The 26,911-nt window shown below is 39.5% G+C and overlaps 1 protein-coding gene across 1 annotated transcript in view; it reads left to right on the top strand.

Annotated features, from left to right (window-relative positions):
- Htr4 (5-hydroxytryptamine receptor 4) overlaps positions 1-26,911 on the top strand; it is a 119,086-nt gene that overhangs the window by 5,277 nt on the left and 86,898 nt on the right. The window contains exons 2-3 of the mRNA XM_047554767.1: positions 23,125-23,250; positions 24,472-24,672. Coding sequence (XP_047410723.1) covers positions 23,125-23,250; positions 24,472-24,672 — 327 coding nt within the window. The remainder of the gene's footprint in view (positions 1-23,124; positions 23,251-24,471; positions 24,673-26,911) is intronic.

The raw sequence follows: 26,911 nt of genomic DNA, 5'->3' as shown, positions 1-26,911 counted from the left end.
GATAAGTGGAAAATGTGCATTTAAAAATCCCTAAGATCCTGCCAAATTAGCATCCAAAAATCTTTGCCAAAGTATCCTTCCACAGCAAGTCCTGAGAGTGCCCTTTCACACATCCTCAGCAAAGCAAAAAACTACCTATGTGGTATTTTTCCAATCTGTTGGGTGAAAATTGAATCTTATTGTTTTATGTTTCCCTAACAACTTGCAAATGTGTGCATGTTTAGGTAAGCTCACAGACAATTTTAAATAAATATAATAAAAACAAAGAAAAAAGATAAAAAGAGTGACTATGTATGTCTATTTTTATCTATCTATATATAGATATAGATATATCAAATACAACATGCCCTATGATAACAGGTGCCATGTCTGTATCATTCTGCTCTAGTCCAAGCATGATAATTATGTATCAAATATTGATTGTGTGTTAGTTGATTATTACCAGACCCTTATTTATACTTAAAACTTCTCTAAAGGGATAAGAGAATATGAACTAGAAATAATTGTTGGAAAATAAGTCCTAAAATGCTTACGGAATGAAATGTTATGGAATAAACAGTAAGGCTAAGGGTGGTTAAGAGCCCTAAACTTTGTGGGTGGGGAGATAATTGCTTCAAATAAGTTTTGAGAAAGACAATGGAATCGAAGAGGACACACTTCTTGTGGCCTCTGTTGGATGTAATATTCTCAAGTCTTGTGCAAAAGATATCATGTTTGATTTGTAAGTAGATGATTGAAGAATCTTAAAGCAGCACTTTGATCAAAATGGGTCACTACACATTATCATAGCAAGTGATATTTCCAAGACAGTCCGTGATGGCATATTTCATTGTGTAACTTACTCAAATATTTGCTGGATGTTTAGCATGTGCCAAGAAAACTCACAAGGCCTCTGCTTTCCTGTCATTTATAATCAATGAACACTAAAATATAAAATATGTTAGATAAATGCCATGAAGAAACTCCAGCAGCATGGAGAATCTAAGAGTGATAAAGTAGGCTGCATTATTCATGGTGGTCAGGAGAGCTGTCTTTGATGAGACCACCGTTGAGCATAGACTTAACTTACAACAAGGAGGGAGCCCAGTGGACATTTAGGGAGTGAATATTTCAGGAAGAAAATGCTTCACATGTGAAGGTCAGAGTCCACTTGATATATTGGAGAAATAGTGATGAGGCTTTTGTGGATGGAGCAGTGAGGAGAAGTGATAACTCAAAAGGTGTCAAATTCCATATACTCTTGGAGACCATGATAGGAATTTGGGTTGAGCTAGGAAGCCACTGAAAAATTTTGAGAAGGGAACACACATTTTCTGATTCAGATTTTGGAGATGTAACTTTTTTGTATGGAAAATAGACCATAAGGGCTGGGAATTGAAAGACAGAAGCTTTTTGTAAGAAATAAACTTGAACCATGCCCACCGTCTCCAACAGGCTGCCCATCTATCAACACAGGGGGTAACCTCTGCCTGTTAGCATTGATTATTCCTGACCTGGAAGCCACCATCCATGGTGGGACAGCACCCTTCTTGGGACACCACATTATCAAGTTCCTCTCAGGCATCAGGCTACTGAAGACTGGGAGGTTTGAACAGTGCAGTATAGTTTTATTGCAGAATTTTTTTATTAGTATTATTAGTTTTATTGTAGAATTTTTTTATTATTATTATGATTATTCCTATTATACCTATTATTATTCCTACTTTTTTCTTTTATTAATATTTTTCTCACTCTATTTTCCTCTTATCTGTTAGTTTCCTTGGAAACTTTCTCTCCCTTTTCTCATGCTAACAATTTATTTCTTTTAATTTCACTTTCACTATTCCTATGACATAGTACTTCTGTAGACTCACTTCTTATCTCATTAACGTTATATTCTATACCCCTCCCCATCCTGTTTGTCCATCATTAGAAATTGTGGTCCTTATTGCAAACCTATCAATTATGCTGTAGATAATAATTGAACTCATCATCTCTGTTTATTAAGACAATACAGTTAATATCTTAGTAGGGACTATTTGGGTTAAGGATGCATATTGTTTGTATGGCGTGCTGCTAACATTGATCTCTCACTTCATGGTGAGATATTGGAAATTTGTAGGGACATTATAAGTCTATAGGGAGGAAACTGCAGTACCTTGGATGTGCACTCCTAGAGGGGAAGATACAGGAACAACATGAGAAAATAAGGGAAGAAAGTGTTCCAAACAAACCTAGATGCTATATCAATAGAATCCAATGACAGCATGGCTGAAGAAATATCAGAAAGGGAGTTCAGAACGTACATACTTAAAATGATCTGAGAAGCAAACGATGAGATAAGAGAGCAAATGCAGGCAATGAATGATCATACCAATAAGTAGTTAAAAGTGCAAAAGCAGGAAGCAAAAGATCATTTCAATAAAGAGATACAGAAATAAACTTGTAGAAAATAGAGATGATGGTTCTTGGACTAGTATTAATTGTGCAACTGATAAAAAGTGGAGAGACTCAGGATAAAATTGTAAACTCTAAAGCATCCATAGAAGGGGAAAGAGTTTGCAAAAAGTATTAAAATTATTATTTCTTTATAGTGGCTTCAGGGAGATGAACAAAAACTGAGAATATGTTCCTTTGAGCTTCATAGCTTATAGCTACATTTACTATTGAAAGTTTTTTTACATCAGGAGCACTGATTAGTAAGATAATAACTGGTTGGAGAAACAGTACCTGCAGATTTAATATACTTATCTAGACAATTTTATGAACAAAGTTAAATATAGACAATGCATTTTGCAAAAATAAGTTTTGTGCATTAGGAATATATGTTTCAGGTGAAAAATTGTGGAAAAGTATAAAGAAGAAATGCAATTTTTTTTCTAAAAACATTGCCCAAAGATAACTATGTTAGATGTATGTAATTATATTATATGGGTTTAATGTAAATGTGTTGTTATGTGTATAAATATTAGGTATAATTGACCTGTGAGTACATTCATATATATATATTTGTAAATATGTATATATCTGTATTCACATACATGTACCAAGCCTGCATTTAAATTTTGTTCCATGATAATCAGGTGTGAGGAATCTCACATTTCTTTTAATCTCTAAATTAATTAACTTTTCTATGAATCTTTCAAGGTGGGTCTCGAGTGGAAATTTAATCTTAGCCACTTTGTAGACCTCTTCTTCTTTTGGGGTCAAGCTGGACCTTTTGCATTTTGTTCTGCACTGATCAACCGTATGCCTCTACCTGATCCCCCACGGTGGGAGATTCTGCTGCTTCCATGTCAAGCTAGGCACTGGGGGCTTCCATCTGAGTAGTCTGCCTCTGGGCACTGAGAGAGAGAGTGCAAAGTTCCTGCTGTTTTTGAAATCTGAAACCCCTGCCTTCTGCAAGTAGCTTTTCAAACTTCCATCCTTCCCCAGTTGGCTACTTCTGAGTCTAGATGAGGTGATTTTGCTCCTGCCAGGAATGTTTTCAGCCTTGCAACTTGAAAACCTCATAGCTGAAGTTGCTGAGAACCTAAACACACAAATCTTAGTTATATTCTTCAGAAAGAGAAGGAAGATAACCACTCATTCCTTCTAAACATTTTGTGGTTTTAAGAAAAAGATCATAATCATAATCTCTCAATAGTTTGTTTTCTTCCTGGACCCATTATAAATATACATATTTTTTTACAGAAAGTGGAGTTTTTAGTTTTTGGATTTTTTTTTTACTGTTTCATATCTACTTTTTAGTATTGTACTGTATTTATGAAAACCTTCCCCTGTCATTAAATATTCTTTTCAAACCTGGACTTCAACAGCTGTTCAAATTGTCTGTGTAAACAATACCCAAATCAAGACATATAGATTGTTTCAGTTTTCCCAATAATAAACAATATTGTTGTGAATAATAATGAAAGTAACTCTTTATGAACAGCTTTAATAATTTAGTTCTTTAGGATGCATGCTAGACGTGGAGGTTTGGAGCACGAATGCTCTTAAGGCTCTTTCAACTTTTGTCACAAGCATCCTTGGGACATGTTGTCATACCGTTCATAGGTTTGTCAGGCTGTAAGGTCACAGCAGGCATTTTATTTTAAAAATGTTTTAAGTTGTAGATAGACACAATATCTTTATTTTATTTATTTTTATGCGGTGCTGAGAATCAAATCCAGTGCCTCACATGTGCTAAGCAAGTGCTCCACCACTGAGCTATGCCCCCAACCCCAAGGCAGGAATTTTAGATGAGTCTACTACATAGGACTCTCTATGGCTTTAGAGAAGTCTAATAGTGTGTGCAGGAAGAGAAGAAGAGAGTGGGTCTAACCCAGGTACTGAAGGTCCTCCATGTCTAGCCTTGGGTAATACACCTTTATTCTCTACCTTCCTTCCTCCATCCGTGGTCCTCCAGAGTCTTCTCTCTTGCATTGTGTGTGTGATGGCACAGGTTGGGAGGTGTATACTCACTGATGGTGAACTGCAAAGCAGAGGTGTTCTCTTCAAATTCTCCCACCCCATCAAGATATTGGATACTCCCTACTTCTGTTGTGCTTACAGTAGCTCCACTTGGCTCCAGATTCCTACTCTTCTGTCTTTATGCCACCTTCTCAACTTCACCTTCCCTTCTGTGAACTTTCAGCACATTTTCTTTTTCTTATCCTCTCTATCACATTTGCTTTTCTATTAGTTATGTCTGGAAAAATTCCAATACATTCCTACTCACCATCTCCATTCTCTGGATGTTATTTATACTTGTCATTTCAACAAGCCTGGCCAAATTACAACATTCTGTCATAATGTTTCGACCAGGCTGAGTTTCTTCCTGTACTGTGAACTAGCTGGTATGTAGGTGAAATGAACAGAAAAGAGGAATAAGAGTAGCTAGCATTTATAGAATATTTACTATATGTCAGGCAATATTCTAAATGTTTTATATGTATTTCTTTAATTCTCACAACAACTTCAGTGCCCAGGAGATGACTACAAAATAGGCTTGGAAGAACTGTTAGCCTTCAGAGTATTACCTGTGACTGACCTCTGATATGCTCTGGAGGAACTTATTAACTATTCAGATGTCCATGAGTAAAGTCAATGAGCTTGTATCCCAAAGGGGTGTTTGGTGGTCGTAATGCACCTGACTTAGGGAGTGGTTTAGAAACAGGATTAAATAGGACTATTGAGTTGGAGTAAAAGGGGGAAAAAACACCTACGTTGATTATCAAATTTAAACCTCTTTTGGGCAAGGGCTACCTTGTTTGTGTTTTTATTTGTTTAGCATGTTTGTTGTGCTGGGCTGTGCCAATACAAAATGAGTAAGACAGTGTGACTGGGGGGTTATCTTTAAATGAACAATTAAAGATAGTGTAATAAGCTATGATATGTAATTATAGGAGGCACAGAAGTGTTTAGAGACAATTGGGGTGGAGGATGGCATCTCAGAGAATAAGGTATTTCAACCAAGTACCAAAGGACATGAAAGGGGTTACCAGGTAAAGAAGAGGAAGGGGTTAACCTGAAGATTTGTTATTTTACTGAAATTGTTATGGAAAGACATTACAGAATTCTGAGCCAGGGGGAGAGATTAGGAATTTTTTTCTGAAAAAAAAAATCCACATGTTTACATCAGTGCTGAGAATGGTTGGGAACAGGCTGAACAACCAATTAAGAGGTAGCTCATTCATTCATTTATTCTACAAATACTTTTTCAGTACTGGTATGTGCTGGTCACTCTTTTATGTACTAGAAATACATCATTAAACGTGATAGACCAAGTTCCTGCTTTCTGTGATCTAACGCTGAAGTCATTCTAGTGTGTGGAGTGGAGCATGCCAGGTAACAGCTGTGAAATCAGTAATACAAGATGAGGGAATGAGGGAAGGGGAGGTTCTATTTTAAATGTGCTGGCCAGGAAATGCTTTCTAAATAGGTGAATCTGAGCAGAGATGTACATGAAGCGAGGGGGTGAGTTGTGTGGATCCCTTGGGACAGAGAACCAGGTGGATGGAGGGACCCGGGTGAGGGCAGCATTGGGTGGGAGACCTGAGGTGAGAGCATGGCTGCCTCATTCTGGGAACAAGGAAGCTGGGAGCCTTCACAGGTGGAACGGTGTAGGAATGGAAGAGAATAGTAAGAGTCAAAGAAGCAGCCAAGAGCCACTTTTGTAAGATCATTTAGGCTGTGGCAAGGGTTCCTCGCTCAGTAGAATGATAAGCCGTGGATGGCAAGAGCCATGAAGTATTATGTTCCAACTTCAATAATTAAAGCTCAGTCTGTCTAGTGAGTGAGGAGTAGACTGGAGGTGGGAAGCAACAGGATCAGCAACACCCATTGGGAGGCGTTTGGCAATTACCCAGGGGGAGGAGCGTGATCCAGTTGAAACTGGAGAGATCACAGCAGAGCAACTGGTAAAGGGTCAGAATCTGGAAATATTTCAATGGTAGATCTGAAAGTATTTGCTAAACTATATGTGGTATCAGAAAAGAGGCTTGTCAAGATTGACCCCATGGTTGGGACTGTAGCTCAGTGAGAGTGCTTGCCTACCATTGCAAGGCCCTGGGTTCAGTCCCCAGCACTGCAAAACAAAGGAAGGAAGACAGACAGACTCTAGATTTTTAGCCTGAGCCATTGGAAAAAAAGATTTGCAACTTGTTGAGACAGGATGGGAAGCCAATTTGTTAAATGTCCACTGTCTAATGGACTAATGGCTGAAAACAGATTGGGTAGTGGGATATGAATGGTTGGGGTAGTCTAACTCTACAAAGACAGAAGAGAGACCTCTGTTAGGTTAGTGGCAGCAGTTTGAAGAGAAGTAAGAACATCTAAAGGATACTCAAAATAGTTAATGACTTAGGTGAAGGAGAAAAAAAACTTGAGTAAGTGCTTGGTTTCTGGTATGGTCAGCTGGAAGGGTGTTGCTTTCCACTTAGTGAGAGAAGATAGAGTGACTCCCAGCTAAATAGGGTCCTTTTGGTGAACTCTTTGTTATTACCTATAAGACTACTCTAGAAACTTGATGGCACTATACTATATTCTGCTTTAGGCCCAATACCTCTTGATCTAAAAGAGTAGGGTCACAGAACTTTTTCCATAAAGCTCCAGAGGATAGTTTCAGCTTAGCTGACCTCACAGTTCCTGTCTTACTCAGCTTTGCCTGAGTAACATGAAAACAGCCATAAAAAATACATAGACAACCGAATATGGTGGCACATGCCTGTAATCCTGGGGGTTGGGGAGTATCTCGAGTTCAAAGCCAGCCTCAGCAACTTAGTGAGACCCTGTCTTAAAATAAAACATAAAAAGTGCTGGGGTTGTTGGGGATGTGGCTTAAGAGTTAAGTGCCCCTGGGTTCAATCCCTGATAAAAACAAAGAAATAAAACAAAACAACAAAAAAACATAGACAGTGGAGGTGACCTGGTCCAGAGAGAGACTTCAGTTTCTTTCTTTGTCAGGACATAGGATTTTTATGTAGTAAGAGGCAAGGGAGGGAAGAGAAACCATAATACTTTGCAACAGCTTACAAGCCAGGATCCTGGCTAAATATGCAGTCTTGAATGCTTTGGCAATTGAGCCCTGAGACAGACCAGCTGCAGCAAAGGTGCCAGGAGCAGGTCATTGCCAGAGAGGGGAATTCTGCTTTCCTCCATTATGCACTATACAGACAGATCCAGGGCAAATGATCAACCACAGTGGAGAGGTGGCAAGTGGCCCCATCCTTTTTTTCCTCTGCTGGATTTCTCACTATCACAGGAATAATTTCAAGGAAATAATCAGTTAAATACTGAAAACATGCCATGTGTTTTACTACAAAAGAGGACATTTCTGTGCCTTTTGGGCATGTTCCTGAATAATTGTGGGTAAAAAGACATTTGCAAAACAAACCAAAACCCTATATAGAATCTACACACAAATGTAAAGAAAAAGAAATTATCTCTGTAACTGTTTCCTCAGTTACAATTTTGGAAGAATGAATTTTCTTAAAGTGAGAGCCACCTCTTTAATTTACTGGCACTATCAATCAGCATTTCGTTTCCTAGAAGGGAATCCCTGGTAGTTAACACACTGTGCAGTGGTGGGGATCTTCCCAAATGTAGATATCACCTTGTGGCATCTGTTCTAACTTGGGTTTACTTTCCGTTATGGCCTCAGAGAACAGTGTCTTTGATCCTGCTATCCTTTGTATTTTTGTTGCTTTTAACTCCTTTATGCACTATACAGATAGATCCTCTTTGGACTTTGAAGTTTTTCTCATGTCCAGTATGTTGATCTTTGCATCCTCCAAAACTCATATTAAGAGCTTGCCACAAGAGTTTTATTCCACATGTTTGCAGTTCAAAATTGCCTAACTTCACCAGCTGTGCACCAACCCCTCGTCTTCTTTTCCTCTTTGTCTTTAAGGTCTTCAAAAACAAGGAAAGTGTCCTTTTAAAATTACATCAAAATTTCATTATGCATGATTTTCATCCCACAGGATTTATTCCGTTTTGTTCTACTATTTTCCATAGCCAGCATGTTTTTTACAAGGCATATTAAGCTATCATCATCAACATTTTGGATCTTAATTTTCTAGACAAAAAGTAAAACTTTATAGCATGTCTTTTTATGCTAAATTTATTCCGTTCCAAATTAGCATGCTTAAGATTTAATGGAAATAGCACTGGACTTGCAATCAAAATGTATGGATTTAAATCTGAGCTCCTTTACTTGATAGTTGTAGGATATTGTCTCTAAACCACACTACATGCCACACTCTTCTGAAAAAGAGACATCAAGATGTCAGATCACATGATAATTGTGAAGATGAAATGAGCCAACATTAAAAAATCTCCTTGTGCATTATTTGCCATATGGTAGGTGCTCAATAAATCAGTGTCAAAATCTACCCAATTCTAAGCAGGGGCTCTGAACTGAGGAATGAAAGGATATCATTTACAACGTGGGAATGAAAATTAAGATTAAGGGCATTCTTTTCAAAGTTGTAGGTCAAAGGCCCTCAAAATTGGGCCCCTAGACCTGTAATATCAGCACCACCTGGGAACTTGTTAGAAATGCAAAACTTTTGGCTCCATCCCCGATATACTGAATTAGAAACTGGGTGGATCCAGCAATCCATGTTTTCACCAAGCCCTCCAGATGATTTCTAATGTTTGCTGGCCAGTCTGAAATAATATTGCTATGATGCTGCTTATTATGGAACAATTCTTTACAAATGGTCTTATTCAGTCCTTCTGTAAAAAGGAATGGGGAAAAAACATATTGTTAAAAACAATTAACTAGGAGAACTTGAAATTTTCAGGAAGAATTTAAAGTAATGAAAGATGAATGATACAAAATATTCTATTCTCCAGAAAAGACTTCTATTTAATTAAAAAAAAATATGACTTTAAGTATAACATCTAGATTGTATCTTGAATGTGGAACTTAATGAAGACCTCACAAATAAAAACCAACAGAAGGTTTTATTCAGAGTATGCTACAGCAAGAGGGTCAGTTATCACCCTTTGCTAAAGCCTGAAAGATAAGCAGGGAAGTAGAAAATCAGTTTAGTGAAAAAAGTCTTCAGGTGCGCCTATCAGAGGTTGCTGGTGGGCGAGAGCAGTACGGTAACAAGAAGTGGGGCATCTTATATAATTGGATTTGGAGCCTACTTGTCTTTCTGTGGTTGTTCTTCTGTTGAAAGTTAAGTGGGAGGAGAAAAAATAGAGAAGCCTGTAGTCATAGAACAAGTCTTAGCCATTCTGGACCGTTTGTAGCAGAGATTGTCAGAATGTGTTGCACATGGTCTGGTCATTGTCCATTGTATGTTCAAGTATCTCAAAACATCTGGGGTGGAGGGGAGAGTAGAGAAATTGACTTTAAAATGTTACCATTACATTGCTGCTTGTGCTGTCGGTTATAGGGGAAATAATTAGCACGTTCATTGACTGTACTATTTCTACTTTAATTAAAAATGTATCTTTTATTTTATTTTTATGGGTGCATTAATATACATATAGTGGGATTCCTTGTGATACATTTATACATAAACATAGTATAATATGGTCCTTTCATTTGCCAATACCTCTGCTATCCCTCTCCTCCTCCCTATCTTTTTTCAACTGTTAGCTCTTCTATTTTCATTAGATTCTCTATTTATTCCTTTTCCCCCTCTATCTTCCACATATGAGAGAAAACATATGACCCTTGGCTTTCTGAATCTGGATTATTTCACTTAGCATGATGCTCTCTGTTTCCATTCATTTTTCTGCAAACAACATAATTTTGTTCTTTATGACTGAGCAAAACCCTTTGCTTATATATACTATGTTTTCTATATTCATTTATCTGTTGTTCCATAACATGTTTATTGTGAATTGTGCTGGTGTAAACATGTGTATGCATGTATAACTATAGTATGCTGACTTTAATTCTTTTTTTTTTTATTGTAAACAAATGGGATACATGTTGTTTCTCTGTTTGTACATGGCATAAAGGCATACCATTTGTGTAATCATAAATTTACATAGGGTAATGTTGTTTGATTCATTCTGCCATTTTTTCCCTTCCCCCCCTCCCCTCCCACCCTTCCCCTCCATCTATACAGTCCTTCCTTCCTCCATTCCTGCCCGCCTCCCTAAACCCAACTCCAACCCCAACACTAACCCTTCCCTCCCCCCATTATGTGTCATCATCCACTTATTAGCGATATCATTCTTCCTTTGGTTTTTTGAGATTGGCTTATCTCACTTAGCATGATATTCTCCAATTTCATCCATTTGCCTGCAAATGCCATAATTTTATCGTTCTTTATGGCTGAGTAATATTCCATTGTATATATATACCACATTTTCTTTATCCATTCATCAATTGAAGGACATCTAGGTTGGTTCCACAATCTGGCTATTGTGAACTGAGCAGCTATGAACACTGATGTGGCTGTATCTCTGTAATATGCTGATTTTAAGTCCTTTGGGTATAGGCCAAGGAGTGGGATAGCTGGGTCAAATGGTGTTTCCATTCCAAGTTTTCTAAGGAATCTCCACACTGCTTTCCAGAGTGGCTGCACTAATTTGCAGCCCCACCAGCAATGTAAGAGTGTACCTTTCTCCCCACATCCTCGCCAACACCTGTTGTTGCTTGTATTCTTGATAATTGCCATTCTAATTGGGGTGAGATGGGATCTTAGGGTGGTTTTGATTTGCATTTCTCTTATTACTAGAGATGTTGAACATTTTTCCATATGTTTGTTGATTGCTTGTAGATCTTCTTCTGTGAAGTGTCTATTCATTTCCTTAGCCCATTTGTCAGTTGGATTATTTACATTCTTGGTGTAGAGTTTTTTGAGTTCTTTATAGATTCTGGAGATTAGCGCTCTATCTGAAGTATGATTGGCAAAGATTTTCTCCCACTCTGTAGGCTCTTTCTTTGCATTGCTGATAGTTTCCTTTGCTGAGAGAAAGCTTTTTAGTTTGAATCTATCCCAGTTAATTCTTGCTTTTATTTCTTGTGCTATGGGAGTCCTGTTGAGGAAGTCTGGTCCTAAGCCAACATGTTGAAGATCTGGACCTACTTTTTCTTCTATAAGATGCAAGGTCTCTGGTCTGATTCCGAGATCCTTGATCCATTTTGAGTTTAGTTTCGTGCATGGTGAGAGATATGGGTTTAGTTTCATTCTGTTGCATATGGATTTCCAATTCTCCCAGCACCATTTGTTGAAGAGGCTATCTTTTCTCCATTGCATATTTTTGGCCCCTTTGTCTAGTATGAGAAAATTGTATTTATTTGGGTTTGTGTCCATGTCCTCTATTCTGTGCCATTGATCCACCTTTCTATTTTGGTACCAATACCATGCCGTTTTTGTTACTATTGCTTTGTAGTAGAGTTGAAGATCTGGTATTGCGATACCCCCTGCTTCACTCTTTCTGCCAAGGATTGCTTTAGCTATTCTGGGTTTTTTATTCTTCCAGATGAATTTCATAATTGCTTGCTCTATTTCTCTAAGGTACATCATTGGGATTTTAATTGGAATTGCATTGAATCTGTATAACACTTTTGGTAGTATGGCCATTTTGACAATATTAATTCTTCCTATCCAAGAACATGGGAGATCTTTCCATCTTCTAAGGTTTTCTTGAATTTCTTTCTTTAGTGTTCTGTAGTTCTCATTGTAGAGGTCTTTAACCTCTTTTGTGAGATTGATTCCCAAATACTTTATTTTTTTTCGAAGCTATTGTGAATGGGGTAGTTTTCCTAATTTCTCTTTCTGAAGATTCATCGCTTATATATAAAAATGCCTTAGATTTATGTGTGTTGATCTTATATCCCGCTACTTTACTGAATTCACTTATGAGATCTAAAAGTTTTCTGGTGGAATTTCCTGGTTCCTCTAAGTATACCATCATATCATCAGCAAATAGGGATAGTTTGAGTTCTTCTTTTCCTATTCGTATCCCTTTAATTTCTTTGATCTGTCTAATTGCTCTGGCTAGAGTTTCAAGGACGATATTGAATAGAAGTGGTGAAAGAGGGCATCCCTGCCTTGTTCCAGTTTTTAGAGGGAATGCTTTCAGTTTTTCACCATTTAGAATGATATTAGCCATGGGTTTAGCGTAGATGGCCTTTACAATGTTAAGGAATGTTCCCACTATCCCTATTTTTTCTAGTGTTTTGAGCATGAAGGGGTGCTGTATTTTATCAAATGCTTTTTCTGCATCTATCGAAATAATCATGAGATTCTTGACTTTAAGTCTATTGATATGGTGAATGACATTTATTGATTTCCTGATGTTGAACCAACCTTGCATCCCTGGGATGAAACCCACTTGATCATGGTGCACTATCTTTTTAATATGTTTTTGTATGCGATTTGCTAAAATTTTGTTGAGAATTTTTGCGTCGATGTTCATTAAGGATATTGGTCTGAAAATTTCTTTCCTCGATGTGTCTCTGTCTGGTTTAGGAATCAGGGTAATATTGGCTTCATAGAATGAGTTTGGGAGAGTTCCCTCCTCTTCTATTTTCTGGAATACTTTGAGAAGTATTGGAATGAGTTCTTCTTTAAAAGTTTTGTAGAACTCGGCTGAGAACCCATCTGGTCCTGGACTTTTCTTTGTTGGAAGGCTTTTGATGATTTCTTCTATTTCATTTCTTGAAATTGGTCTATTTAAATTGTGTATGTCCTCCTCGTTCAGTTTAGGCAATTCATATGTCTCTAGAAACCTGTTGATGTCTTCGAAATTTTCTATTTTGTTGGAGTATAGATTTTCAAAATAGCTTCTAATTATGTTTTCTATTTCGGTCGTGTCTGTTGTGATATTTCCTTGTTCATTCCGAATTTTAGTGATTTGGGTTTTCTCTCGTCTTCTCTGTTAGTGTGGCTAAAGGTTTATCAATTTTGTTTATTTTTTCGAAGAACCAACTATTTATTTTGTCAATTTTTGTATTGTTTCTTTCGTTTCAATTTCGTTGATTTCAGCTCTCAGTTTAACTATTTCCTGTCTTCTACTACTTTTGGTGTTGGTCTGTTCTTCTTTTTCTAGGGCTTTGAGCTGTAGTGTTAGGTCGTTTATTTTTTGAGTTTTACTTCTTTTATTAAATGCGCTCCATGAAATAAATCTTCCTCTAAGTACCGCTTTCATAGTGTCCCAGAGATTTTGATATGATGTTTCTTTGTTCTCGTTTACCTCTAAGAATTTTTTAATTTCCTTCCTAATATATTCTGTTATCCATTCATCATATAGTAGCATGTTGTTTAATCTCCAGGTGTTGGAGTAGTTTCTGTTTTTTACTCTTTCATTAATTTGTAACTTCAATCCATTATGATCTGATAGAATACAAGGTAGTGTCTCTATCTTCTTGTATTTGCTGACATTAGTTTTGTGGCATAATATATGGTCTATTTTAGAGAAGGATCCATGTGCTGCTGAGAAGAAAGTGTATTTGCTCTTGGTTGGATGGTATATTCTATAAATGTCTGTTAAGTCTAAATTATTGATTGTGTTATTGAGATCTATGGTTTCTTTGTTCAATTTTTGTTTGGAAGATCTGTCCAGTGGTGAAAGAGGCGTGTTAAAATCACCTAGTATTATTGTGTTATGGTCTATTTGGTTTCTAAAATTGAGAAGGATATGTTTAACATACATGGATGAGCCACTGTTTGGGGCATAGATGTTTATGATTGTTATATCTTGCTGATTTATGCTTCCCTTAAGCAGTATGAAATGTCCTTCTTTATCCCTTCTAACTAACATTGGCTTGAAGTCCACATTATCTGAAATGAGGATGGATACTCCAGCTTTTTTGCTGAGCCCATGTGCATGGTATGTTTTTCCCCATCCTTTCACCTTTAGTCTATGGGTATCTCTTTCTATGAGGTGAGTCTCTTGCAGGCAACATATTGTTGGATCTTTCTTTTTAATCCAATCTGCCAGTCTATGTCTTTTGATTGATGAATTCAGGCCATTAACATTCAGGGTTATTATTGAGATATGATTTGTATTCCCGGTCATTTGGTTCATATTTAAAATTTTTGACACATCTTGGTTCCTCCTTTATTTGACAGTTCCTTTAGGATAATTCCTCCCTTTGCTGATTTGCTGCTTTGTTTTTTATCTCTTCCTCGTGAAATATTTTGCTGAGAATGTTCTGTAATGCTGGCTTTCTTTTTGTAAATTCTTTTAGCTTTTGTTTATCATGGAATGATCTTATTTCATCGTCAAATTTGAAGGTAAGTTTTGCTGGGTATAAGATTCTTGGTTGGCATCCATTTTCTTTCAGAGCTTGAAAAATGTTGTTCCAGGCCCTTCTAGCTTTTAGGGTCTGGATTGAAAAATCTGCTGATATCCGTATTGGCTTCCCCCTGAATGTAATTTGGTTCTTTTCTCTCACAGCCTTTAAAATTCTGTCTTTATTTTGTATGTTAGGTATTTTCATTATAATGTGCCTTGGTGTGGGTCTGTTGTAATTTTGTGTATTTGGAGTCCTATAAGCTTCTTGGACTTGATTTTCCATTTCATTCTTCAGATTTGGGAAATTTTCTGATATTATTTCTTCAAATAGATTGTTCATTCCTTTGGTTTGTTTCTCTAAGCCTTCCTCAATCCCAATAATTCTCAAATTTGGCCTTTTCATGATATCCCATAGTTCTTGGAGATTCTGTTCATGATTTCTCACCATCTTCTCTGTTTGTTCAACTTTGTTTTCAAGGTTAAATATTTTGTCTTCAATATCTGAAGTTCTGTCTTCCAGCTGTTCTATCCTATTGGTTATGCTTTCTATGGAGTTCTTAATTTGGTTTATTGTTTCCTTCATTTCAAGGATTTCTGTTTGGTTTTTTTTCAATATCTCTAACTCTTTATTGAAATGATCTTTTGCTTCCTGAATTTGCTCTGTTAACTGTCGATTGGTGCGATCGTTCAATGCCTGCATTTGCTCTTTCATCTCATCGTTTGCTTCCCTAATAATTTTAATTATGTACATTCTGAACTCCCTTTCTGTCATTTCTTCTGCCATGCTGTTGTTGGATTTTATTGATGTAACATCTAGATTTGTTTGGGGCATTTTCTTCCCTTGTTTTCTCATATTGTTCAGGAATCAGTGGGTCATTAAGATATTGCAGATTTCCTCTATCAACTTATAATGTCCCTGAAGATTGCTAGTATATCCCCTCTTATCCTTCAGTAGCCTGAAGTCTTGGAGGAGGTTGATAATGCAGAGCTCCACGAAGAAGCTGCCTCTCTAGGGGTGGTGACCCTCAGGTGGCGTATATTCCCTGCTAGTGAGCAGAGGTGCCTCCACTTGTTGACCAATGGTCATCCAATGGGGAACTAGACTGAGGGCTGAGGCAAGGCCTGTTTGTGCCTATGTCTCTGGCTTTACCGTCCCTGTGGGAAAACCTCCCCCAGCTGGGAAGAGTCACTCGGTGGGGACGTCTTGCTGGTTAGTTGCCCTCCTAGAGGTTCCCCTCAATCTACAACTACCACCTGGGCTGGGCTGTCTTCCTCTGCAACGATCCCAGGGGCCCGGACCCACGTCCTGGGCCTGGGAGCCTCACCCTTCGCAGGCGAGTCTCCTTAGGCTGCCTCTCCCAGAGAATCTGCCCGCCACCCTGGAAACTTCGCTCCGCCCCTAGGCGTGTCTCTGTGCGGCTCTTCCAGCAAGAAGCCACCTAGCTCCTGGGACCCTGCTCTGCACCAATCGCCTGGCTATGCAGCCCCTCCCCTGAGCCACCACCTGGAGCCCCGCACAACAGCTCCGAGACCCAGAGACCCGCCACACACCTCCTCCTCCGGACAGCCGCCCGGCTTCCGACGCAGTCACCAGGAGTCCAAACAACTCACTTCGGGTCTCCTCCTCCCGCCAACCACCCGTAGCCCTAGGCAGTCACTCCAAGTCCAAGTGACCTGCCCTGTTCCTCCTCCTCCTCCTTGGGGTAGCCCCCCGGGTGTTCAGGAGCGGTGGCTCCGAGACCAGGTGACTCACCACGCTCCTCTTCCAGGCAGGCCACCGGTGTTCAGGAGCGGTCGCTTTGAGTACAATCAACTCACCACTCGCCTCCTCCTCTGGCAACCGCCTGTGGTTCTGATGCAGTCACTCCCAGACTAAGCGTCCCACCGCTCTCCTCCTCCAGGCAGGCCACCAGTGTTCTGGAGCAGCTGCTCCGAGTTCAAGCAGCTCGTCATGCAGCTCCTCCTCCGGCAACCGCCTGCGGCTCTGATGTAGTCACTCCCAGGTCAAGCAACACGCCGCGCTCCTCCTCCTCCTCCGGGCAACCTCCCGGCACTCAGGAGCGCTCGCTCTGAGTTCAAACAGTTCGCTCGCTCTGAGTTTAAACAGTTCACCACGCAGCTCCTCCTCTGGTAACCACCTGTGGTTCTGATGCAGTCACTCCCAGACCAAGCGTCCCGCCGTGCTCCTCCAATTCCTCCGGGCAGTCCCCCGGCGCTCAGGAGCGCCCACTCTGAGTTCAAACAGCTCACCACGCAGCTCCTCCTCTGGCAACCGCCCGTGGCTCTGATGCAGTCACTCCTAGACCAAGTGTCCCGCCGCGCTCCTCCTCTTCCTCCGGGCAACCCCCGGTGTTCAGAAGCGGTTGTTCTGGGTCCAAACAGCTCACCACGCAGCTCCTCCCCAGGCAGCCGCCCGGAGCCCCAGCGGCTGCTCGAGTCCAAGCGCTGTGCTTGGACTCACCTCCTCTACGATGATCCCAGTTGTCCGTGTTTACCGCTCCAGCGGGGGGAGGGGCGTCTCGTCGAGCAACTCCACTTCACAAATTCCCTGCGTTCCGGGGCTACCGCCCCATCTGGGACACCTCCCCAACGGGAGAGACTCACCCGGCAGCTTTGAGTTGGTCCCAAGTCTCTCACTATCTCCTCTTTTGAATCTTGCGTCCTGGAGCAGCGTGAAATGCAGCCGCCCTTTAGTCCGCCATCTTGGCCCCTCCTAATTCTTTTGGATAAACACCAAGGAGTGGAATAGCTGGGTCATATTAGTGGTTACATTCCTAGTTTTTTGAGGAACTTCCATACTTACCTTCTCATTAGTTGTGCTAATTTACAGTTCCACCAACACCATATAAGTGTTCCTTTTTCTCCACATCCTCTTGAACATTTATTATTATTTGTGTTTTTGATGATTGCCATTTTAATTAAGATGAAATCTCAATGTAGTTCTGATTTGCATTTCCCTGATAGTTAAAGATGTTGAGCATTTTTTAATTTGTTGGCCATTTGTATTTTCTCTTTTGAGAAATGTCTGTTTGGCTCACTGGCCCATTTATCCATTGACCTATTTATAAAAATATATTTAAAAATTAATTTAGATAAACATAAGGACTGGGGATGTAGCTCAGTGGTAGAGCACTTGCCTAGCATGTGTGATGCCCTGGGTTCAATCCACAGTATCACCAAAGAGCATTACTATAATAATAATCTTTGTAAGACATATTACTAATGCAAATAGCATGAGTTGAACTCCCCTGCATGTACTCTGGCAATCATGAATTTTGTTCATGGCAAGTAATGAAGAAAGAACATGCATAACATAATTAGTTGTAAAAATGGTGAATACTATCAAACCGAAAATGGATTGTAAAACTGTCAAGAAACTTTTAAAAAGATGTTCATCTCAAAAGATCAGAGAAAGAATTCCAATTAGTTTTCTAATGTAAGTGCTCTAAGAAAGGGAACTGAGAGCCTATAGGAAAAAGCTTGTCTGAAGTTTAGTCCAGCTGAACTGAATGTTGGGACCATCTTGGTCAATACCCAATCACGTCATTGTAGAAAAACCCAGCACCTTACATTTAAGATTAATAAAATTCTTCCCCTTAGAAAAAAAGTAATTTAATTTTAAACATATTATCTCTCTTAAGTCAGAATGTCTTTGCATTCTTTGTGCTGACTGTTGATTGGTAGGAGAATGATACATGCCCCTCCCCTAATTTGCATACTACTCCAGTGTGATGCAGGACCCAGCAGAACCAGCATTACTATCTAGGGCTGGATAGAAATACAGAATCTCAGACCTCACTCCAGACCTAAATAATCAGAATCTCCATTTTAATAAGATCCCTGGTAGATTTATATAAATATGAAAGTGTGAAGCATTGATAAAGCTGCATTGACTTCCTTGACTGCTCTCACACATCGTCAGTGTCTGCCCATAGTATGAGCTCCGTGAGTCAAGGACTTTGTCCATTTCCAGCATGCTGCCTGGCAGGTGGTTGGCACTCAACATGTATTTGATGAGTGAAAGGTTTAATCTGATTTTCTCAATTAAACCAAAAAGAAACAGGCTCAGGGAAGTATTTTGAAGTCACACGGCTTGTTGTTAACAAATTCAGTGCAAACCAAACAAAAGCATCTCCTTGCCTGTGAAAAATGTGTGTGTGTGTGTATGTGTATGTGTGTGTAACACAGCATAACCTATAACTTCCTTTGCTATGGCACCTGTATGGGCTTCTGGTATTGATAACAATTAATTATTTTTATTATACTTTGTCATTTACAATCTAGGTTTACATACACTAACCTATATGGAATCTTGCCCAGAAATAGTGTCTCCATATTTTCTTTCATTTAGAACAGAGAAAATGGCAAGCATAGTCAGCAAGTTTGTTGATTTTATTTATTAATGGATTGAAAGATCACTGTAGAAGCTAAAAGAAAGAAGAGAAAGTATAATTTTTTATAAGATTAGCTGTCAAAGAACCAATTTAGTGTAGAGGACAATTCTCTGGCCAGATGAGAATCATCTGGTCATAGTTGACAGTATTCTGAAGGGCATCAGAGGCAACCCAGGAGTCAAACATGAATTTTACAGAAGTGATTCCCAATTTATTTTAATTATTTTTACTGGATTCACATTTAGTTCAATGGACAGTTCTGCCTAATTAAAAAATTGCTTTCTATGTTTAAATTTTGCTTGTCACTCACAACTTAAAGTTTAGCTATTTCTGGCTCCTAATTGGCCTGTCACAAATGAACCATACCTTGAACTTGGCACCCTCTGACCCTGACATCCACTTGATATGAAATATATATTCTCTGGAGTCAGACATGTTCATAACAAACATTCTGAATCTTTCCTTCCATAAGAGAAAAGGCAGCAGGGGGGAAATGTTTTTAGTAGTGAGGCTGTGCTCGATGGAGCATCCATTTTTAAAGTATGTGTTTAGATCATCAGTTATAGACAAGAAAGGGACCTAAAACAACCCAGCCCAGACTGCCCCTAATATAGGAGCCCCATAAAGTAGTGTCTGGGTGTCTAGTTATCCATGTATTCTTTTCTTTTGTAGTAAAGTATAAAAAGCATGAAATTTACCATTAATTTATAAAACAAGCATGTTTAAGTGTGTACTTCAAGGATAGCAAGTACATCCATAATGGTGTGAGAGTGTTATTGTTACCACTGCCGATTTCCAGCATTTTTCCATCCTCCCAAACAGAAACTCCATGCCTATTAAGTAATATTTCCCTATTCCCCTTCAACCCTGGGTCCTGAGATTCCACCTCTTTTCCCCTAAGAATTTGCCTATTCTGGAATGCCCATATATAGTTGGCATCATATATTTATCCCTTTGCATCTTGTGTATTTCACTTAGCAAAATGTTTTCAGGGTACATCATCCTGCAGTGTGTATCAGACCTTTGTTCCTTTTTATGGCAAGATAATATTCCATAGTATGTATATACCACATTCTGTTATTTATTTATCTTTCCATCTTTGGGCTCTTGTGACTGATCCTGCTATGAACATTGATCTGCAAGTGTTCATTTGTATCTCTGCTCTCAAATATTTGAGATATATATATATACCTAGGATTGAATTGCTGAATTTTATGGCCATTCTATTTTTTACCTTTTGAGAAACCACTAAACTCCTTCCAAAGTGACTGTACCCATCAGCCATGTACATGGGTTCTAGTTTTCCTATATTCATGCCAATTTTGTTATCTTTGTTGTATTTATTTGTTCATTTGTTTGTTTATTTATTTAATGGCCATCCTCTTGTGCATGAAGTTGTATCTCAAAAGGTCCAGACATTCTTAAATACTTTCTGTGCCAGGGAGCTTCGTATAATAACAGGAAGCCATTGCAGATCATTTCTAGTTGCTAGGTGATTCTTTTTATCCACCATGAAATCTGTCCTCCATCTACTAGTACTGCTCAGCCTTGGTTGCACATCAGAATCACTGGGAGCTTAAAGAAAAAATCCAATATTCAGGCTGCAAACCACTCCAGTTAAATCAGTGTCTTTAGAGTGAGGCCCAGCCCTGGTGATTTCTGCATGGAGCTAGGGTTGGAAACCTCTGCTTAAGGCCCACTCACTGATCCAACCTAATCACACAATCGGTGTCTCATAAGCTGTGACATCTTACCACTGAGCCCCCTCTGACAACCCCTATGCAATAGCCAGCGCTCACAGCCAGTCCTGACCTCCTCACCCTTTCATATTTTCCCCCGAGGGCATTGACCAGCTGACACTTCACATATTTTCATGTTTATCTGTTTATCGTCTGCCTTCTGCTTTGCTTCTTGCTGTTTCCCTGGGACATACGTTGCCCAACATGACACAGGTGCTCAAAAACAATGTTGAATGAGTGAGTCTGTAAATCTACATTTTTTTCAAATGACAGACATGCAGGTAGTTAAAAAACAGCTTTGTCTTATCCCTGGGACTTTTCTTTACTAGGTAAAATCTCCCATATACTTTCAACCAATTTCCAAAGATGTTGAAGAACAAACATCACCATTATGAACGTAATCTATGTCTTTCACTCAATCAGCATATATTAGAACATATGCTGGTATGCTACCGGCACCATAGACTAGATATGGCACCAGGCATTGGAATAGTGAAAAAGATAACTGAAGTCTGGGTTGAGGTGTGGCCCAGTGGTAGCGCCTTCTCTAGCATGCACAAGACCCTGCACTCAGTCCCCAGCACCAAAAATTAAAGTAACCAAAGTCAATAAGTGAGGGTGATAAACAGAAATAATCACTAAAAAAAGTCATTTCGATAACAATAAATGATAGGAAGAAAATGAAAAATGTTTGTTGGTTGTAGCACATTAAATGTGAGTTGAATTTGATATGAGAACTGAATGACAAGGAGCAGTCAGTCAATCAAGAACTTCAGAATAAAAGATACATCGAATACAGAGCCATAGAGGGGGGCAAGTTTTAGAGGGGCTCTGAGTCAGAGCCTATAAGCAGCACAAGGAAAAGAACCACCATCACCTCCTTTGTTAGATACTTTACCTTAATTGATTTGGCCTAAAATCAAATAAGTTTTTGATGGCCACATCACCCTACTGATGTCTTTTTCCACATTTAATTAAGTCTTCCCTGTCCAATATCTGAATTGTTGATAGTTGGAACTTAAATGCAGAAGGGTGGTTTAGGTGAACATACCTTTACTTTTCATCTGTATCCCAGCCTTCAATATTTAAATCAATCAATCTATAGAAACACTTCTCAGCAAAGTGGAGGAAATTTTTCATTCTCCAACCACAGTAAGTCTGGTTTTCTTACTCCATTTGGAACTTTGTTTTCTGTGCCTGCCTAATAGAAGAAGTTTGGCTAAAGCCAAAGCCAGCACTTGACAGGCTGCTGCCCTTGAGGGTTGGTGCCTATCTTGATTTATCAGTCAAAGGAGTTCAGTAAGAACAGATTACCCTTCATTCCTAGACTCTGTGTTTCCTGTGGTGGGCTCACAGGACAAGCAGCCTCCCCCAGCCTCTAACGTGTCCTGACGGCTCAGGTCCCCCAGGCTCCCCACGTTTCCCAAATGTGGGGTTTGGATTCAGGAGTTTTAAGATCCTTTGAAGCTTCATTGAAAAGAACATTTTGTTCACACTATTAAAATAAAACTTTTTCCTGTAACTTTGGAAAAACCTGCAGATATTATACTTTCATTGATAAGGGTCACTTCTTCAAGTTAACAAAGCAAAATTTTGACTTACACTGGGAAGGTAAAATTTGTAGAATTAAATCAGATGCTGAAATTGGCAAGAACAACTTTGAACTGTGAAAAAGTGACATCTGCGAGGCACCACAAGAAGTGCAGCTGAAGACAATAGCAGAAGCCTCTGAGCTCACTGGTTGGCTACTGTCTCTCCTCTGAACCACAAAGAATCTGATCTTCTCTCCCTGGGGCAGCCCTCCTGTAAACAGCAGCTTCTGCATGGTCTGGACTGGGGTACTGAAAACAGAGTGGCTCTTGTTCAAGCCCTGGTTCCAATTATGGTCATAGATTCATCCAGCACCATCTTTCTTTCATCCAACAAAAGTGAATGACACATTGACTGTACAGCAGTGAATACAATAGCTATATATGGTTGGATTAGGCATGCAAAACAGTAATCTTCCAAATTCATTTCTGAGTACATGCTGAGGTGTAAAGTCTGAAGGAAAACCATGACTTATCTGATGAACAATAACTTTGCAACCTTGGGCTAATGAGTTCACTTCTCTGACCTCGTCCTCTCATTATATAGAAGTTAGCCAGGATGGCATGTCAACTGATGGGTTCAGACCTTGGCATATATTAAGTACATGATATATGTGCACTGCAGCTGCTTCCTGAAGGTCAATGAGAAAAAGACGAATTTTCTTTCCTGTGTCTCTGTGTCCCCTGCAATTCTTTGTGTTTTTGTGTACCTGTGTCTTCCAGTTCCAAGGAGGGCTTCAGTTCACTGGAGAAGGTCCTGCTGCTCACGTTTCTCTCGGCAGTCATCCTGATGGCCATCCTGGGCAACCTGTTGGTGATGGTGGCTGTGTGCAGGGACAGGCAGCTCCGGTGAGCCACTCCAGAGGACCTCCTGGGGATGGAGTTCTGGGTTCTCCCTGGAGAGCTGGATCTGAACATTCCCGTTGTAATTATGAAGGAAAACATTCATGGGAATCGTTTCTAAAAAACAGACGGGAAGAAGGGATCACACACAATCCTGCAACTCTAACGTCCCCAATATGAGCACTCTGGTGCTCCATCCTGTTCCCCTGTCATGTTTTTTAGTAGTTGTGATCACTATATATACAATTGTGGAGTGCACATTGAATCTAAGCTCCTGATTTTGCCAAAGATTCACGAAGAAGTGATTGACTAGCGACGGATCTAGCTTTAAACTTGGGTCTTCTTATCTTTGTACTTCACCATTCCATCCCTGCCTTTAATTAGAATCATCTGAAATGTTTTTTCAAAAGCTACTGTGTGGCATCATTATGTCCCATGCAATATTTGGACATACGTATATGGAAAAAAATATTAATTATTTAAATCCAAATTGAACTGGGAGTTTATCTGGAAATCTTTGGGGGAGGGAAATGATCAGCAACCAAGGTTTGTGAACTAATGGATTTAGGGTGAAAACAGGAGCATCAAACTTTATTGTGTGCAGCCTGGATTCAGAGCAGCTGAGTCACCAAAAGGGATACAGGGTTCCTCTCTGAGCAAGCCCTTCACTGATCCAATGAGAATGCAAATAAATGTAAATGTACAATCCCGACGGGTGGTACAAGTGTGAGGCACACAGGAGTCAATCAGTCTCAGAGGAAAATGGTGGGATGGGCTGTTAGTGAGGGAACACCTTGGGAGAGTCCCTGAGAAGGCCCAGCTCAGGGCTGAAGTGAGGTTGAGATGCAACTGGGCCAGTAGGTGGAGAGAGGGCACCCATGTGAGGACCCTGGGAAGGGAGGATGCACAGGGCCTCTCACATCAGAGCAGAATGGCCCAAAGAGGGAGGAAAGAAGGACTTTTGATGCAAGATGGGTCTGAAGAAGTCAGAGAGACCAGATCACTCAGGATCTTCTCAGCCATGTCACAGAAGAGCAGACGGAATTTCACAGAATATGTTAAATATGTGACTTCTTTCCTTTTCCTCCCTCCCTTCTCTCTCTCTCTCTCTCTCTTTCTCTCTCTCTTCCCATCACCCCCCCCATTCCCTTTTCCCCTGCTGTCTTTCTTGCTCCTTCTTCTTTCATCCCTCTCTCTGATGTCTCTCTTATACCTTTTCACTCACAGGAAAATAAAAACCAATTATTTCATCGTATCTCTTGCCTTTGCGGATCTGCTGGTTTCAGTACTGGTGATGCCCTTTGGTGCCATTGAGCTGGTTCAAGACATCTGGATTTACGGAGAGATGTTTTGCCTTGTGCGGACATCCCTAGACGTCCTACTAACAACGGCATCAATTTTTCACCTGTGCTGCATTTCCCTGGATAGGTAAGAAGAGAGCAGTGTGTCTGTGGAGCTCAGTGCTAGAGGAAGTGACCTGGTGCATTCTGGGACTTGTCTTTTTTTCTTCTCTAATTTATTGCAAGAAATGAATCTCAGAAAGGCAAATTTGGTAATTCAGTTATTCATTCAACTTACCCCATTTTAGATACATGATTTCTAATCTGGAGATTAAAAAGATCTAGAACCTGCTGCAGGGCACTTGCAGTCTAGATAGTGATAAGTACCAGCAATCAAGTTTGCCTTACAGCTTTAATTTCTATACTGATGGCATGAACAAAATTCTAAGGGAGTGATTGATAAAAATTAATCTTAATGAAGGTCACCTTTAAGGAGCTTGGGGTAGGGTTTTGCCTTAGGTATACATGTAAAAATGTGATTGGAGTTTCTTCCTGGACTCAGCATCATGAGCATGTGCTTGCTTATCCCCAGAGTGGCCACTGCATACAGCCACAAGTTCAAAGAAAAGAGGATTGCCCATTTTCCCTATCAGAGGAGTCTGATGGAGCTAATCATTATTATGTGCCCAAGGGTTTAGTAACATTGATTCAAGGAGGCATTTCCCTGATAAATGAAAAAAAATTACTCAGTTAGGGTCATCTACCCCTGCTGGAAGGTTATACTGTATATTATGTAGCATGCAGTGTATTATGCAATGTCTAATCAAAATAAAAGAAAAAAGGAAAAAATAATGAATGCATCTGGGACAGTTCTGAATGATAGTGCCTTATGTTTAAACTTGACTTTTCCCTAAAACGTATCTATATAATAATATCTAGACATATGCATGTGATTTGGAGATTCTTTACCAGAAAGCTAAATATGATAATAAAAAGTCCAATAATTACTTGTTTTGGGGAAACAAGCCTAAAATTTCATTTGTTGTACAGTTTTGTTCTTTTTGTTCAAATTTGACTTGAGGAGTTTTAATGATTTGCATCTCTGCTTCATTTGTTGGAGATGTATGTTCATCGCTTGTATCAGCACTTTCTGTATTCCAATTCCAACTTATTTTATTGAATAATAAAGGCAGAATGAAATTTGAAAGTCAGATTATTTCAGGAACATATGCTTCTATCAGTATAGTCATAGCTTAGGGTTTAGTTCCCAAAAGAAAGTGTGGGGTGCAGATTACATTCATTCCCACATACCCTCGTCTTCCCTGTCTTGGGATAGATCACTGTTTCTTTAATTGATGACTAGGAAAATTTGTTGACTGAAATTAGAGATTGTGGAATATCTAAAACATTTACCTTTAAACAGTAAAATAACCTTTCTAGAGAACTACTTACACTGGGAGAGGGGGTGTTGTTAGGGAGAGAACAGCAGATTTATCTGGTCTCAGGACATATGCTCATTGATTGGAATGGCAAGTATAATGGTCGGCTCTGTTTAAATTGCTCTCTCTTTTCTTCTGCCAAGAACAGAGTTGAAGGTGCCTAAGTTACATGCTTGTATGATGAAACTACAATGGTAAAACCCAACTGACAGATCCATCACCTGTCAGTTTGACAAGCGTTTTTGTTTACAACAGTTCAACTTTAGACAGTAAAAGATTTTTTAAAAGTAGTTGACATATACCATATGGAAGTTTATAATATAGGAAATAAAATATAAGTAGAAAATACATGAATATCTTCCTGAGTAACCTGCATGTATGATTGTTGCTGAAATGAACAATTAGACCAAAAGCATTATAGCAATTTAAAGAAGGCAAGACTGGGGATATAGGATGGCTAGAGGTCACCTTGAGGTTTGGGCAAAAGCAAGGGTAAGAAAATGAACCATGGAGGAAGAAAAGAATGGGGAAGTGTGGGACCATCTGTCTGGTGCAGAGTGTTCACTCCGCAGTTCTGAGGTCTGGAGGTTTCCCTGGGAAGGTGTGGTCTCAGAGTTCCAGGTTCATGCTAACCTTCTCTCCAAATCATGAAGCTTTCCCTGACTAGGCCTGAGTTGTCAAGAAGTTATAAGGATTTGTCATTAAAAAACCATCCACTTTGGAACTGAAGAGATTAAAGTTCAAATCTTAGCTCTGCCAGTGTTTAACTCTGAGAAAGGCAATAACTTAATAAGACTTTCTCAGTTTTCTTGTCTCTAAAAATGGGGAAAGGACCCATGGTGGGTAGGCAATTTGTTTAAGGCACAGTATTGGCCTACCTGGGCACAACACTCATGTTATGGATGTGTTAGTTTGAGTTTCTTATAACTGTTCATTTATTTCATGATC

This window comes from Sciurus carolinensis, chromosome 6, assembly GCF_902686445.1.
Source record: "Sciurus carolinensis chromosome 6, mSciCar1.2, whole genome shotgun sequence".
NCBI classification, from domain to species: domain Eukaryota; kingdom Metazoa; phylum Chordata; class Mammalia; order Rodentia; family Sciuridae; genus Sciurus; species Sciurus carolinensis.
Note: the sequence above shows the minus strand (reverse complement) of the source record. Positions and strands in the feature narration are given on the sequence as shown.